General features: G+C 37.7%; 1 protein-coding gene across 3 annotated transcripts in view; it reads right to left on the reverse strand.

The window, feature by feature from the left end:
* SPAG16 (sperm associated antigen 16) overlaps positions 1-12,587 on the reverse strand; it is a 359,993-nt gene extending 347,406 nt beyond the window's left edge. For all 3 annotated transcript variants that reach the window (XM_033516153.1, XM_015635568.3, XM_033516152.1), the window contains exons 1-5: positions 12,527-12,587; positions 9,766-9,812; positions 9,229-9,327; positions 4,542-4,669; positions 274-411 (exon numbers count right to left, since the gene is read on the reverse strand). In XM_033516153.1, coding sequence (XP_033372044.1) covers positions 274-411; positions 4,542-4,669; positions 9,229-9,327; positions 9,766-9,812; positions 12,527-12,587 — 473 coding nt within the window. The remainder of the gene's footprint in view (positions 1-273; positions 412-4,541; positions 4,670-9,228; positions 9,328-9,765; positions 9,813-12,526) is intronic.
* Between the last annotated feature and the right edge of the window lie 5,702 nt (positions 12,588-18,289).

Genomic DNA, 18,289 nt, shown 5'->3' on the forward strand with positions numbered 1-18,289 from the left:
TATTAGGCTCTCATGATTCTCTGTAGTAATTTGTTATGATTACTGGATATTGAAAATTATTTTTGGACTACTAAATACAATAAAAAGAAATTAAGATTTACATTTCTAACAGAACGCAGATAAACATGAACTTTAATTATAAATGTCACTAGAATTAAAAGTCTGTGTAGCCAGCATAACAAACAGATACTATTTTTCCCTAAGTACTTGGATTTCCTTTATCTGGCCATCTCCTACCATATGTAAAAGTTTCAATAAAACCAAGTAACATACGTGACAGAGTGTTTGTAGTTTTCCAGATCTTTCTTCAAGCTCTGATTCTCAGTCTCGAGTTGCTGGTTGCGGGTGTACACGTTTGGAACCAGCCCAGCATCCCCGACTGTGAGCACGCCTCTCTCAATCAGTTCATACCTGGTAGAAAAGAAACAGATTAATTTTACTTATTCCATGTTTCCATTTCCTCACTTCACTCATGTTTTCCTTCTTATGCTACCATTTACCTAAAGTAGAATCACAGCAATATTTACCATCTTAAATTTCTATGATCATTAAGAATTCACAGCAGTGAATTCACTGCCCCAGCACGCTGTTCTATTCTACTGCTTTTCATTCTAAAATGTGTATTGCTCATAATAGCCAAGACACATAACACAGTACTTCACATTAAACAATTCTTTTCTTCCTTTCTTCTAAACAGCTTAACTAAAAAGCAGAAACAAATATTCTTGTTCAAATAGCATTTGTATATATTCACAGTCCTTTTTATCTCACGTGTTCAATACATCAAGTTTGGGGTGTTTTTTTGGGGGGTGGCTTTGTTTGCTTGTTTGTTTGGTGGGGGTTTTGTGTTTGCTTTTGGTTGGGTTTTTTTTGAGGACTCAAATAAGGTGTAGATAATAAGGATGAATGAATAATTTTCAACAAGGAATAAGAGCCCACATAGGGAAATTCCTTTATTCCTTCCTGTTTATTTTCCCTTACCTTATTTAATTATATTTACCAATATTTACCTATTTTACAAGTCCCTGAGAACACTTGATTCTGTGATATAGCAGGCTGACAGTTGCTTTAGTTAAATACTTCCACAAACTGAGCTGGATTTTAAGTAAAAGTATCTAAAGCAGCCTGGAATGCTGGGTTGCACCCTAGGAATTTCTACAGCTCCAGCAATAACATCTACTCATTCAGCATCTGATTTTAGGGCTATCCATCTTCTGGTAATTCATGTCAGTAAAACATAAGAATACAGCACACACAGAAGAGTGAGACCTCAGCCATGACATCAGTTCACCAGAGGCTGCATGGAGCTGTAACTAACTTAAATCAGATAAACACCATAACCCCACAACAACCCTGCCAGGAAAATATTCTGGGTGGGAGCTCACTAGAGGGAGCAACATGAATATTTTTTGCCTTTCAGGTAAAAAATATATTGAATCTGTGCATTTTTTTGTTTCCAAGTAATAAGGAAGTATGAAAAGAACAGAAGTAAATAGAAATAAAAATGATATTAAACACTGTCTCCTACACCTGGATATAAGAAGCAGATCTGAAATCTAAAGACAGTAACCACCAATATCATTCATCAATAATCATGCTGCTGAAACAAAAAGCATTTCTGAAAAAAAGCAGCCTTTAATTAACATCCTCCAAAAAATTTAAGGGGAATGTTAGTATCTCTGCCCAAATGACTTCCTGCAGTCAGATATGTATTTGCATTCTCAGGATACTTCTTGGAATGCTTATCCTCTGAATTAAGCTGTCACATTCACCACCAATAGATGAAAGGCTTTTGAAAAATTCATCTGAATATGTCCACAGTAAAATTCATTCTATCATCAAATCATTTTCTTAAGTAAATTACTGTAGGAACAGGCTCTAACAGTAAGAAAGAAGCTTAGGGCTTTATTTTCTTTCCTCCAAACAGTGACTGATGCACAGGTACAATTCCTATCATAAATATTGCAAATAAGGGCAGCCTCATGGCAGAAATTCACAACTCTGGGTACTCCTTTACTTGCTGGAAGTATTTCTCCACTGAATGCCCTCACTACACTTCATGAAAACCACCAAGTATCTGCATGAAGACTTATCAAACATGGATAATTGATGAACCTCAACTCCAGCAGAGCTAAAAATTCAGAAAGACAATTTTCATGAAACACAATTAATACCAATAAATTCACTACACCCTTGTCTAAGAACAGTACTGAAAGTGAATGGTTTTGTGCATGTAGCAGAAATAGAAAACCACACAACAAACAGCACTGAGAAATCTCATTATCTTTCATCACCTTGGTCCTGTAAATCTCACAGACCTCCTCCATACCGAGCTGACTGCCAAATAGCTGCTCCTCTCACTTCTTTCATTGCACATGGAAATTAACTTAGTTCCATGCACACACAGGTATTTTACTAAGCTTCTCAGAACTACTGAGTTATAATTCTTAAATCACTATTAAAAATTAACCAAGAATCTTGAAACCTAAGGAACAGATGGTTAACTATGGTTTTGTCATCAAAGCTCAGTGCAGACTGACTGAAAATAATACATTATTGCTATATACTTTACATTATAAGTCCTAGAAACTGGATTTCAAAGGAAACAAGCTGCAGAGAGGCTCTGCCATAAACTGATAGCTCAGGATGACCTGGGCTTTTGGGATTAGGAGAGAGAGACTGGCAGATGCAGGAATTCACAGCTGATCAGCCTCTGTGCTTCATACTTAAAAGCTGTCAATCCAGTATCTTCAATAAACAACAAAAGTGCTATCAAGTCTTGCATAACCAATAAACAGAAAATTTAATGGAAAATTAGATATTCAAAAAATAATTTAACTGTAAAGTTCCTTAAAGTATAATGGGAATAAAACGTTTATGTGCAAAACAGCCTACATAATTAAAGAAAAAAATCACTACAGCTGTTATAAAATTATTCATTACTTCACTGAAAAATAAAAGTTTTGGTATAAAATAAACCTTAATCAAATCATGGCATTTTATAGAGCTGGATAGAGTAACAGTGTTTTCCCAAACTCCAAAATAAACACAGACAATTTGGTCCAATTTAAGTGACCTTTAGATCTCAAACAGACAATAATTTCAAAGCCAGTCTTTTGATAAATTTTCTCTACGTTAATTAATTTCTCATTTTAAATTCCATTAGTACTTGATCACCACAGCATGAGAGCAAGAGTGTCGTCCCAATACATAATGAGGAACCCGAGTACACTAATCTGCTCTCACTTTCATTAATATTGTAAATTATCCATTTCAAACCAACATGAAACGTTTTGAAATAAGGTATTAATGCAGAAAGTCTCTATACAGTGAGATTAGATACTGACATGCTGAGCTCATTTGTAAAGCTACTGAAATTAAAAGTATTATTTATATAGAAAAAATATATGTACAGCTAAGAATTTACAAGATAGGGCCTGTTAAATCCTGCACTTTCTGTTAAAAAGCAATTTGAATTTTGCCACTGATATAAAGTCAGACTCTATGTGCTTCAAAGAAAGCAGTAGCTTCATAACAAGGTCACTGTTTGTATCTGTCTAGCATTAATTATCTTTTAGCATAAGAACTAGTACACTTCAAACTTAGTTATATTCATATCAGTTCTTTTGTTGAGAAAGAATACAGAAGTATAGTGAACTTTCTCCAAGGAATCATTTAAGTCCATTGTTATGCTATCAAAAAGCAGATCATTATTAATTCCAAAGCCAACACTTGATTGATAAGACCAGAGCCTTGCAAATGACAGCACAGGTTCCACACCTGAGAATACTTCTAAGAAAATTTAAAAGCTTCAATGCTTTTGTATGAAAAAAATAAGATGTTTCTGACTTTTTCTAATTTTCAAATTACACAATTTGAAGGGACTTCACTGAAAGAAACCCTCTGAACTTCTCATGTTTGAAACTGAGAACAAGGTTAATCAGAGAGGTATTTCCACTTTTCAGGATTTCTCCAACATAACCTGCTGATTCAAAGCAAGTCTGCAGCTTCATGTATTTTAACAACAGAACTTTATGACAAGTATCATCTTTTGCTCCAAAGTAATTCAGCTCTCCTCCAAAGCTTTGCAGCACTCCTAACACATGATTTTTAAGCAACAGTAAAAAAAAGTATACATCCTGCAGGATGTATGAAGAGAGTGGTGTATTTAAACAAAGTTGCACCTTTAAACTTGTACATAAACTATGGACAAAATCCCTGCAACCTACAAAGAAGATAGCAACAGCTCAAGAGTTTAATATTCTTCTGATTACTGTATAAATTAAACCTTAAAAATAAAAAAAACCCCATATTTGTTAACTGCTGTACCAAAAAATTACCGATTAATAAATATTCTGATTATTCTACCCACACAAGGGTTCCTCATTCTCACCAGCTATACATTTATTTGTTAAAACACTACATATTTAAGAATGACTTGTACCCAGGTGAGTTTTCTGAAAAAATATCCTGAAATACCAAAAACATTTGAATCTGACCATCTAATTCCCAAAGCAACATGGTTACTTAAATTATTTTACCATTCAGCCTGGAAGCAGTCAAGGGTTCTAGACATTCCCAATCTGACCAGGAAATTGCAGAAGAAGTCATCCATTGCTTGAGGTATTTCTGATATTGATTTCTCAGGAGTCAGAACCGACTGTAAAGCCTGAAATTAAATTTTGATAACTGTTAAAACTTACAAGAGAAATGTCATGATCATACTTTCTATTTCTGAAGTCATCTAAAGTCACAGATCTACTGGAGTACATCTGAATGTTCCCCTGGTCTTTACAGATCAGAAGTGTAATCAGTGATCCTTCTAATGGCAAGGTTTGTGAAAGGTTATAAAAAATAACTCAAACCCCCCCTTTATTTAAGCAGGTATTCCAAACCTGACATCACCTGCTAGAGCCTTGATAGTATTAAAACTGATGGATGATCTTTTGTCACTGACCAGAGTAAAAATCAGTCCTTATCTAATGCAGGATGTAGCAGTCCTAGGTGCCAGTAGAATGGCTTGTATGCTTTTTGTAACGGTGCATGTAATGGAGGGACAGACAGAACCTCAATTCCATCACCTGATGCCTTGGGAATAATTCTCACAAAGATCAAGTGTTCCTTGCCTCTCAAGGAGCCCTGGAGGAAGCTGCCAGGCAGCAGTGCTACAAGTGTTAGCAGAAGGCAGATGGTGCAGCAGGGCTTCATGTGCAGCTCCCCCAGTGCCACCCAGACACACAGCTCTGCAGAGAAGGTCAGCTCATGGGGCAAGGCAAGCACACTGCCAAAGGCAGAATCAACACAGAACAGAGCAGTTCTACTTGAGAGAAAAAGGAAAAAAATCCCTTTCACAGCTTTCTGATGCAATGCAAATCTCTTCCCTTCACCCAACCCCATTCAGCCCACTCAGCTTCAGATCTCCCAGGGAGAATTCAACATGCAAGGAGGTATGGGAAAAAAGAAAAATATGACCCAGTCTGAGACTACTCCCCTACAAAAAGCATTTAAAGACAATGAGATGAGAGAGACTGCCACAACTTGGCAGCCAAAGGGGTGGCCTTATTTCAATCAGATATCAAATGAATTGCAGTGACTTGACGTACCTAAATATGAGGGTCCTGGCTTGTGGGAACTCCACGTGGGCACAGTGCCACGATGGACCTGCTCAACAATGCATGACAAACTACTGCACTGCACATGCATCTTGGTGAGAGATTATAAAAAATACCACAAAACTGAAAAAAAAAAACCCACAGAGAGATTTATCAAGGTATGCTAAAGGCTGTGACTGCAAATCTTTTCCTCCACCCATTTATAATAGAATCTGTAAGACCAGGGATTTCTGATAACTCCATTCATTTATGGCTTATTCATGCCCTTAGTGGCAGCTCTCTCACCGTGAGTGCATAAATTACCTGGAGATAAAAGCATTTCTCTCGATAAAATAAAAACACTGGAAAAACCTCTTGGCCATTTTGTATAACACAGAAAATGTTGTCTTCAATCCAACCAACTTACCTAATATAACCAGAAAGGATTGTACATATCTGATGAATGCCATGTAACACTGCCTTATGACTAATACAATATGCCAAGTGCAATGTAATATTTAGCATATTTTCATTACTAGAGCTCCAGTACATCAGGCAGGTCTATTTTCTATCTGTGGTAATACAAGAACCAAAGAGTACATGGGCAGACATGCAGCTGCATCCCTTGGCTTGCTTCTTTCTTTACTCCAAGTGAGGCAAATGTCTAATATTGCTGCTCGTAATTTTCCAAACACATCTGTAAAGCCAGGCTTTGGAAGAAGTGACACAGCTTGATTCCTTTAATAAATGGAAATTCGATAGGAATTCATTTCATCCATGCAGAAGAGAATTTATTAGCAACACACCAGCGCTGAGCATCATTTGAGGAACCAAAGCTCAAGCAGGGAGAAATGAATTCAGTCTAACAGGCACAGAATTGCAACGGGGCCTCAGGAAACCAGAACTGAAGCTCATTCCCAGATTTTGGGAGTGACATAAGGCCAACCACTTGCTTCAGTTTCATTGGAACCATGGCTGACTACCAAGAGAATAGCACAACAAGAATTTTGTGGCATTTATTTGCTTGTTTGTAAATGAGGAAAATACAATCAATTAACATGATGCAAACAGCAAAATATCTGCTATATTCTATAGCAGTTGTATGGATAAAACCATCTTATTAAGAGTCTGACCATGGGGTCAAAATAAATTAGTTATTTGCTTTTTTAAGTATTTCTTTTTGCTAATTAAAATGTTTTTAAAAATTGTGGGTGTAAAGATTGCAAATATGGCCAGTAAAATAAATTAATATCTAAGAGCTTAATTTTAGGAACTTCCAAACCACTTCTATGAATTTCTGTCCTGCAAGAATTTCTCTTCACTGAAGAAATAATAACACCTAATGAATTAATAACTTCTCTGGAAAACAAGGTAAGATGTTCTCAAAAAACTCACTAAATTTAAGAAGAATATAAAAAGGGAATTCAAGGATTTTAACATGTTCAAACAAACTGAAAATCAAGCATACATAAATTGCAACATTAGTGAATGTCAATGTAACTTCTCATTATCACTGAAGATATTAAGGGGACAAAAACCCTGGAAGGAAAGTCTAACAGCTAACTAATGAAGAAAGTTTTTCAGCCAGCTTTCATTTCTGTGGAACTTTCCAGAAGTTTTGCATCCTTTTCCTACAGTCCCTATCAGCTGAATGTTTTCTTTTGTATGTAGAATATTTTTTGTTTGTGTTGAAAAATTATTTATATTACTTAAAAATGTCTCAAATAAAAAAAAAAAAGGAAAACCAGAAAAAAAGAAGTAGGGATGTGCATAAGGGCAAATGACGTTACTCAGTTTAGAAACTCTGGATAGTTTTAGTATCTGCAATTGGAAAATACCAAATTTTTAATATTTCTGGATGATCACTGATCTGTGCACGTAGCATTGCACTTTAATATGGGGTTACATACACAAGTAAACAGCAAGTTAAGTAGCAAATACACACAATCACTTAAAACTATCATCCAGGTTATGGTTATTACATAAGTTAATTTATTTTAGCCAAGATTACAAGCTATTAACAAAAAAAAGGCCAGTTATTTATCATGTGAAGAAGACAGCCTTCTACTTTGCTTCCTAGCTCAGAGTTTGGATGTTGATTCCATATTAATTCACAGGAAAGAGTGCTTCTAACCTGGGTTACCAGGGAGTTAATATCAAACAGTTGAGTCAGTGAGCCTCACAAAATATACAGTAAATCATTATGAAAGCTGTCAGGGAACTAGCAAGTGTATTAGAACATTTCTCTATTCATATCTTTCTGTCCAAAGGCTGAAAACATTACTTCAGTTTCAAAATTAGGGAAAAAATGAAGCCTCCAAGTAACAAATCAAGCAGGAAGAGGACAGACAACTCTTAGCATAAGCTTAAAATCAAAGAGAATTTGAGTTTGAGCATAAATTATCTGCTGGTTTTAAGGAAAGGTAACAGTTTCTTCAGTTTGATTAACTGGGATAGACCCTAGCATACTGTTTTCTACCACTCCAAGTTCAACAAATCAATGAAGAGGTAAAAGATTATTTAAATACAGCACTGTCAAAAGATCAATAGGTTAAAAATACTATCCCTTTTTTCACCTTCTATTTTAACTTCAAACAGTAAAACAACCATAACCTCAGCTATCCCTAAGGAACATGAAGAATTTCCACTACTTCCTTAGCATTAAGCATTTGCCATCTCGAGCACTGCTGCAATCTTCCCCTTCATTTTCAGGCATATTCCCTTCATTTTCAGGCATCAGGTTTAATACATATAAAACTCTGTTATTGTCAGTTTCCAGCCAGAGTTTGATCTAAAGTACAAAACTGATCTGTTGATAAGCACAAGTGCAGAGGAAACACACATTTTCCCTCCATTTTAAGTATCATTCACTTAATTTCATCTTTTCACTATTAATCATTTACTTCTGCAAAACAAAGACTATGATTGTAGCCTTCTGATGAGGCTACAAGATAGTGGTGATATTGGAAACACAGCATGGAAAATCATTTTTCCATTAGATTGTTAAAAACAAGTAAATTCAGGTAAATCCTACTGCAAAAAAGGCAATACAACAATCCCGTTGTCTAACTCTGAATTATTACACAACTGCTTTGAAATCAAACTGTAAATATAAGGAATGTTAAAACTAATGGTGTGGAATGATTGATAATTTCATTAATATTTTGATTCGATATACTATAACAGTCCATTCTTTATTTTCAATATATGAACAATCTCTACTAGCAAAGTATTCAAGTGCAACCTTTTGTGGGTGTTAAGCAGATGCAGTTTCTCTCCTGTGCCAGGGATCACATTCTCATTTAATCTACTCAGATAAAGAACAAATTCTAAAATCCTGACACATTACAACAATATTAATATATTTTAAATAGTCTACCTAAAGGTTTGCTACATGTATTTGAAATATCAGCTTGTTTACAGAACACAAAATGAACACAAATTAAAGGAAGATGAAACCCAGGAAACATAAGTTGTCTTTTCCACTATGGCATACATTTACTCCTATAAGCTTGTACGTAAGAGACAATCTCTCCCACACAAATATTTCACAATTAGTATAAATTATTGTGTGTAAATTTCAATCCACTAATGCCAACTGAATTAGAGAGACTAAGAATGTTTAGAAAACTCTTACTAAAATTTGGGCATCTTCAGTCTGCTCTTGAATAGTCTGCAAAGCTTTGGACAGATCCTCATCATCTTCCTGAAGACTGAACTCATCATCTGTTGAAACCTAAATGAAATTATGTGAAGTCTGGTATCAGCGCATTTTATATATCTTTCTTTAACAATACAACTGCTCCCACTCCCATTACAACTGCTGAAAATAATCCCCTCCTTTTTAAAATACCATTTTGCCATATTTAAATAGAAATCCTATTATTGAAATATTTTTTTTATAAATAAGCTGAAATATCTAAATAGATGCTTTATCTAAATAGAAATTCTTATACCTTTAAAAAAGTATTTATTGTTCAAATAAAAGTAATACACAACAATTCAACTAACACTGAATCTTCTCTTGAAAAATAGATATGCCCTCTATCATCCCTTTATATAAGGAGATTGGTGTCATTTCTCCCAGGATGTCTATGTGACTGATGAAGTAAAAAGAATGAAACACGAATACTCTACCAAAATATATTGGAAGATTATCAATTTAATAAGTTACCTCTTCTTGCTGCTCATCATCTTCAAAGTCTTCTGTTATGGTAATTTCTGCAGGTTTAGTTAAGTCTGAAACAGCTGGAGCATGTGAGGAGTCCCAACTTAGCAGATTTATAGATGGTTATTTTATGATATTTTTCTTCTATCACCACCTCCACCCTTGTTCTTTTCTACACAAGACTTTAAAAATTCAAGGTTGTCTTCAGCCTCAAGATGAGCAAGCCCAGTTCCATGTACAGAAAGAGAATTTGAGTTTTTACAGCAGGTTTGAACACCATTAAAAATTGACTCATCAGGCAATCTCAGAAGCCAAGCACTATTCCAAAATAAAACAACAGCTCAGTTGTGCTCTCAGCTTTGAGAGGGGTGTTTTTGCACCAGGATTTCCACAGCCTTCTAAGCAGAAGAAGCTCTCAGAAAATACTAGTTTTTAGCAAATTCAATGTGTGAGTTCAAACAGGAACACCTGAGGTCAAACCCTGAACATCAGGGTTTAAGTGCCACTTAAAAGAGCTGATGCAAATGCCTTAATAATAACAAGACAGTTACAATAAAAAGATAAAGAACTTTCAAAACTCAAAAATTCATTTGGAAATTATCTACAGTTCCTTGAAATGCTTTAGAGTCAAACTTTTGATTAAATATAACTATGAATACTCTAAAATAAAAGCCAAATAAACATCTTTTCATCCACTAGCCTCATAGCCCATGAAAGAATGATGAAATGTTTTTAGCAGATGCTGTTGACAGTTTCCCTAGGAAATCAGTTAGCCTACAAGTGACCCATGTAAATAAACCAGGAATTAACTTCCAAAGAAAAAAAAAGCTGGCAATTCAGTACTGCACACATAAAGAAAAAGGAAAAAAACCCAACATGATCTTCCAGCTTTCTACCAAGTTGCCTAAATCTGAATGATTCTCCTGAAAACAGGCCTTTTGTCAGTTTTCACAGCAACAGTATCTATGTTAAAGTATAAAACATAGGTAAAAGTGTCATCTGCATTCAAGACAGCATTACAGCACCAGAAAAACTCAGATAAATTGTATCCATCTGGAAGGCTAACAGCTGAACACCATAACACCCTGACAAGTAATAAACTTTTGAAAACTGGGGATTTTTTTCCTCAATTTTCTATTGACCTGACTGTCCTTATGATCCACTATGGTCTAAACTAATGTGTCATTGCAAACAGCTTGGCAAACTAAAATATTACTTTAAAAATCCTGGGGTTTTCCTCCTTTTTTTTTTTTTTTCCCTTCCAAAAATCATAGCTAGGTGCACAGTAAAAACAGAGAAATTAATTTAAAAAAACTACTATATTTCTTCACAGTTTTAAATCTGCTGAGGAAGTGCTTTTTCAAGCACATCATGCTGAAAACAGCTGTGAAGACTCACTAAGGTAGAAATTGAGGCATGAGCTCCAAAAGGACACTCTTCCACTTTTTAAAATTTGCTTTATATTGGCTTACAACTTAATTCTAGCAAGGCTGGAAAAACTAAGGTATGGTAGGGTCTATGACATTAAAGTATCATGTTTAGCTTCTAAAAGCATTAGAGCTTCTTGATTTGCAGCTCACAGCTAGAAAAGAGAACAGGCTCATCTGGACTAGAGATAAAAGCAGAATTTGAGTCATGTGACCAAAATTTACAAAATTAAAAGCTATAAACATCCAACATAATCTGCTACAACTAAAATGTGGAAAGAATTGGGTGGGGTGTTTTTGCTCTAAAAGCCACAGCAAAGTTATGCCTAGGTTATGTATCACAACCCTCCTACTCAAACCATGAATATCCCAGCAGCTATTCTGCAGTGGGAAATTAAAGGAGCACCTTTTTCCAGCAGCACATTGGGACGGGGAGCCTTTATAACAAAACTTGTCCCTCCCCCGTAGGTATTTTGCGTTTACTGCTCAATAGCTAACACAGGAGAGGCAACAAGAGCCCTTCATGCCAGGATTTTAATTCCTGCTGAGGCTGCCCCACCAGCACTGGAGGATTCAATTCCCCCACTTTTCCAAGGGGCATTCAGGAACCCCGACCTTCAGCCAGGACACCAAACACCACCTTACAGTGAGCAAGACTCCACTGCAGGGCCAAAACCCCACGTATTCATACAACTGCTTAAGTTGAAAAAGAACTCTAAGACCAAACTGCTAACACAGCACCACGTCCATGTTCACCGCTGAACAGCGTCCTCGAGTGCCATATACACACAGGGCTTTTTAACACTTCCAGGTGTGGCCACCTCTTCCCTGGGCAGCCCATTCCAACGCCCGGCCACCCGTTAAAGGAAGAATTTTTTCCTGGTATCTAAACGTTCCCTGGCATGGATTGAGGCCATCTCCCCTTGTCCCATCTCTTGTTCCCTGTGAGCAGAGCCGGAACCTCCCTGGCTGTCCCCTCCTGCTCAGGGCCCCCTGAGCCTCCTTTGTTCCAGGCTGAGCCCCTTTCCCAGCTCCCCTCAGCTTCTCTTGGGACTCCAGCCCCTTCCCCAGTTCCCTTTTCTGGACAGGCTTCAGCCGCTTTTCACTCTCCAGTAACAACAACCCACTAAAAGAACCAACCAACCGGGAGGATTTTGACTTTCCCCCCAAATCTCAACGCTGCCCTCACCCCAGCCGCGCCCCCCTCCAGCAGGTGCCGGGCCCGCCCCGGCTGAGGCGGGAACGCTGAGGAGACGGGTCCCTGAGGCGGGGAACCGGCACCCCGAGAGGAGCAGGAGGAGGAGGATGGAGGGGGAAAGACTGGGGAGGAAGAAGGATACTCTGCAGCCTGAACGCCGCCTCAGAGGCCGCCGCCTCAGAGACCGCCGCCTCCTCCGCCATGGCCGCGGCGTTGCCGGGGGCGACCTCTCGCGAGGAGAGGCACCCGCACCACGGCGGGAAGGGACCCGGGTTTAATTTGATTTAAATGAATTTAGTTTAATTCAGTTCAGTTTAATGTAATTCAGCGTGTGTCCAGGCGAAGCTCCTGGCCCATTTAGGAGCGGGGTGTAAGGGCGGTGAGTCCCCCGAGGGTTCCAGGGCGTCCCCTCAGGGCGGGCACCTGCGGGCCCTCCTCTAAATACACACTGCCCTTCCTGAAGTGGAAGGAAAAACAGCAGGAAATGAGGGGAAAAAACGCTTCAAACTCATAAGAAAGGACTAATTTCTTCTCCAGATGGAATATTTTTGTAGCTGGAAGCTGAGCTAAGTCCTGTGGGACTGATTACTTAAGTCCCTTCAGAACCTAAACTCTCCTGTGATTCTATATTCACTTTTGAAAGCAGTTTTCCCAGGAAAAAAAAATTTGGGAGAGCAACCTGTATTTGTGGAGAACAACATATATTTGTGGAGAACACACGTCATGGCTCCTAGGAGTTTCAAATAAAGTTGCAGGATTGGACAGAAAAAAATTCTGCTACTTTTTCCTATTTTAAGCTAAGCTTAGAGGTACCAGTCCTAAATTTCCACCGAGTTAAGGGGTTTTATATGCAACAAGAACTCAGAATCAGTGCTTGAATTAACACAAAGTAACAGAAATAAGTGTCCAAAGTATCTGGGAGGGGAAAAAAAAGTAACAAAAAAATTGCTAATGGTTAGGTTGAAAGGAGAGGCACCAGTTTTGCATGCAGGGTTAACAAAAAAACCAAAACCAAAAACAAACAAACAAATGAACAAATTAAATATAGCCTGAAGATTAGAGAAGATAGTAAGTGGAAAAAACTGAATTATATAATTCAGTTAAGAATTTAGCCTGACAAGATACAATTCTGCAAGAGGACCTGCTGTCTTTGAAACTATTGTTTTGACACCGTGCAGAGATTGTCACAAAGGATTGCCATTCCTCTCCCATGGCAGACACATTCTTGAGAAATGACAAGTACTTTGGCACTGTCAAAGTCTCCAAATTGTAATAAAAGAACAGTGTTTTGGCACAAGATTGTCACAACACTGCAAAGATGACAAAAACTGTTGTATTCCCTCAAATTCTCTCCAACACTGTTGTTGAGTTTAATACATGTCAGAGCTTGAACTCAGCTGGTTTGAAGAGGTAGAGGGGGAAATGCTGACATACCTTTCTTTAACTTTGATGGTTGGGGTTTTCTCCCCTTCAGATTAAACTGATGTTACCGGAACAATGCTCTTTCATCATACTGAACCCACCAGAGGCATCCTGAACTCCAGCAGAGCATCTCAAAAGAAGAATAAGCAGAAGTGGCATCATGAAACACAATTTTCACCAGTCAGTACTCCTAAACTGCAGATTCACAAGGTGATAACACTACAAAAGTTGGGATAGCTACAGCTGAAGGCATCATTCTCTTAGGGAAATTTCCAAATCCACCACAAAGTGTAACTTTGTCATACAGGCAAGCACAGCTGATTAATCTAAGTTAATGCCACTCAATTATCTCAGGAATATTTGCTGTTAGCCTTTACACAAAGAGTTGAACAAACAAAATGCTAAGCAATACCCTTCTCTGAGTTCTCTCTCCCTGCAGGCCTAACTTGTCCCTACAAATTATTCACAGGACTTCTCTGTCTCACTAGAACATGCAAATGTATAGTATCCACAACTGAAGAAGAGTGATGGATGCTTAAAAAGGGCTCAGAAAGCTGCTTTGGGGAAGATTATTATTAGAGAAGAATTACTAGTGATCTAGGACAAAAGGATCTCAGTCTTCTTGGTTTATTTAAGGAATTGCTAAATATCAATGTCAATGGGTAATGGATTTGGTTATCTATGCTGAGACAGAACCATATGAAGAGAGTAGATCTAGGTTATACCAAATAATGCAGAGAATTAGCCAAAAATAAGTCATAACTAAAAGCAAAGAGTAAATTTTTTAGCAAATCCAAGTGATTTTCAAGTATCCAGAAGGATTTTAAGAACCATAGGGTTCTTTTTTAAAAGTTATATTCTCCATTCAGACACCAGCTAGTTCAGTACATCCTATGGCTCCGATTTTCAGAAGTCAGAAATAGTCAGTGCACTTTTTATGAAAAAAAATTGAAGCAAAAAAATAGCCAATTCTATCATACATGGACATTTGCCAGTATTGTAAAGGACACATAGAGTTTATTTGATTACTTTTAAATAAAAGTTGGTTGGTCAAAGCTTGTTATTTCCCAAAGATTTAAAGCTTTGTTTGGAAACTGTTTGCTTGGCAACTTCTAAACTCTTTATGTCATCCCACTGTGACTATATAAATGGCCTCATCATACTGGCATTTTCCTTCAAAAGGCATAACAAGCCAACTAGTTTCTCCCTACCTCGTTCACAGCCACCTGCCATAAATACTTTGTATTTGATTATTGCTAAGCTGAATTCCAAGCACCCAATTCACCCTGGTTTATAGCCTCATAACAGTCTGGGTTATAAATGATTATCATCTCCCAAATGGCAGCAACCATTGCTGTTACTGTATCCCGTAACTCCTCATGAGAAAGACATGGGAGCAGCATCTGCTGTAGCTTGAGCATTTCATTAGGCAGGCTGTTTGCTTTTCTCACAGAGCAAAGACTGAGGTGTGTACCTCCTCCAGATCTATCATGCAGATAGGTGGGCCAGACAAGGTAGAGGATTTAAAACAGATCACCTATGAAAACTGCACAAACTGGAATGCTCCAGAAGCGTTGCCTGTGCTCCCAGTCCCTAAGGGCCATTTCTTCCCTTTATACCACCACCTGAAAGACTGAGAGAGTCTCCTCGCATTCAGAGCATAATATCCCCTCCTGCTGAGTTCAAAAATCAAACTGACTTCAATTTTGACAAGTTGAGTTAAAAAACCAGAACAACCACATGAGCTACCTTCAGTGACTTTCCCTCCCCTGCAGGAACACATCCAAAATATTCAGTATATGCACTTCATCACAGCAGACAAGCAGCCAACAAAGAATAATCTGCCCCACTGACTTTCATACACCCATTTCTAATTGTTCTTCAGCACAGCTTTTGGGTAGGAAGGACGAGGCAATGTCAGCAATTCAGCTTTCTGAATGAGCACAAAGCGTGGCCAGGAGCTCTCTAACAGCAGTATCACGATGACAGTCAAGAGGCCATTGTCCACACGGTCATGGTGGAGCACAGGACCACAGCTGGAAGCCAGAACGAGTTGGCAAACATCTTGTTCCAACTTCTGCTGTGCCATCTGGCTTCCAGTGAGGTGACTGACGTTAAATGTATTTTCTCTGTATTGCCATCTGGCAGCTGCTTGTACAACAACAGAGTAACATGCAGAATTTGGCTAAGAGTTATCCCAAGAATCGCATCAAGGATACTTCTAACACAGGCTCTGAAATGGCAAAAAGCTTAGGAGGAAAGTTTGTCAGCTGCAGGCTTTACAGGCACAGAGCATTGCAGGTAGGTAAGAGGGAGTGGGAAATTATATATCCCTATGTTTTGCATGTGTTTATTTTACAGAGTTCCCATAAATGTTTCTACAGGGAAGGGAGGGACATGCACACAGGTTTCCAAAGGACACAAATGTTGTATCCAATGAAATGTCTGTTCTTGAGAAGCATCAGCACATTTGCCGTGCTGTGAAAGCACAATCACCTTCCCAACTTTAGAAAATAATTACTTTTTTTTTCCTGCTGTAATGTTGTATGCCAAACATTTGATAAAGGAAGGAGATTTAAGGAATTTATTAGAACAAACACAGTCTCAAAAAGAGAGACTCTGCTACTTTAACAGAAATTTCATCTAAAAATGTCAGGATTGCCAAACACAGTGTAACTACAGTGTAATAGTACCTGTAATGCCAGGTCATCTTTATAAAGGTCACATTTGTAAAGCCACAGTAACCCTGCTGAGCTTTAAATGTAATAGAACAGGGTGCTTCAAAAAAACAGAGTAGGATTTTTAATAAATACAATCCTATGACAGCTTAAACCAATTAACTTTCTACTCTACTTTCTGCTGGGCACTCCTCATTTTTTCCTTGCCCCTGTGTTGGTGCTCATATGATTCTTAAAATATTTAAACCTAATAAATCTAATCCAGATGAAATAAAAAAAAATTAAAAAGGAAGGGAGGATGAGGAGAGTTAGTTTTTTTCTGCTTGGATACTTTTGTTTTAATGAGGAAAAGTAACACTAAAATGCTAGAGGCTTGGCTTTCAGAGTTAAACTGAAGTAACAAAATGTATTTTGTCTCTACTCTGTAAGAAGAACATTAAATATAGAAGGCTCTGCTTCACTTATAGGAATTTAAATAGATTAGATGTATGATACACTAAATCTCTTAAAAAGGGTTTGAGTGAAGATCTTATGAAAACAAAAATGTCTGTTTTCCAACACATCAGCAGTTCTGCTGATGGTCGTTCTCCTAAGCATTTTATTGAAGAACAATGAGCATTGGGTGGAATAGAAGTTACACTACTTAATTACCAAATGCAAAAGATTGCTTTCTTTAGTAAAATTCTAAAATTCAGTCTGATTTCTGGCTTCAATATTGCACAGCTCTTTCACAGGAATGAAAGAGACAATAACCTGCTCAAAACCCAACAATATAAGAGAAAATAGAAGTATGAAGAGTTTTGACTGCACTTAAAGAATAATTTAGGACTCAACCATCAAGCATTTTGTCAATAATACAGCAAAGACATCAGTACAACGTGAACCCAGGACACGTCTCTGAGGAGTGCAGGTTCCCACTGCAGACCTGGAATGGTAATGTATATAGGTCACTCTGTACACCATAATGTATAACAGAAGAGTTATTCTATCCAGACTGATGCTGCTCTTGCCAAGAACTACAGCCTCCATGTCTCTGGCTGGTGTTGCCCTTGAAAATTATAATGAGCATTGGACAGACCAATTGTGTTGGCTCTACCTGTTCTAAATTTGAGAGCATTTCTGCGTCACAGACAGAATAAATAGTGCCAAAAGACAGGAGAGGCACCACATAGTAACTTTTTATTTTACAAGTGGGTAAAGAGCAGTGTTCTCTCTAAACTCCAGTTTTATGAACACAAGTATTTATACAGCTTATAAGGACTAATGATCATTGGTTCCTGATAATTAGAGGCTTTGCACTTGATGTTCTGCTCCTCTTTGAAATTAAGTTTGGTTAATATACTGTTCAAGGCAACTGTGACCACAAAGCAGCTAATACACTGCTACTACAAGCTAAGAAAAAAATTAACTCCATGTAGCTGCTGCAAAAGGAAAAGCCACTACCCTTAGCCCAGAAGACCAGAGAAAAAGTGCTGTATTCTTTCCTAGTCTGTACTTAGCAAGAGAGGCAAGAATTGAGACACCACAATGTCAGAAAACACCAGTTAAAGGACAAGCAATACAAAAGCTTGCAGAAACTGCTCCTTTTTCTTAGTTTAAAAGCTTTCAAAAACTGTTCCTTTTTCTTGGTTTACCATCCTCCCAAGGACTTCACTGCTTGTTACCCAGGTGATGCATCTTCCCACTGGAAGTCTTAAGTCTTATGCTAAAAATTAGCACATGCCAGAGTAATTTTAGGTGGTTTCCTGCTCTTTTTTATTTTTTTTTTGTTGTTGTTGTTGTTTTTGTTTTTGGAGGTCATATAT

Source organism: Parus major, chromosome 7, assembly GCF_001522545.3.
Source record: "Parus major isolate Abel chromosome 7, Parus_major1.1, whole genome shotgun sequence".
In the NCBI taxonomy this organism is placed as follows: domain Eukaryota; kingdom Metazoa; phylum Chordata; class Aves; order Passeriformes; family Paridae; genus Parus; species Parus major.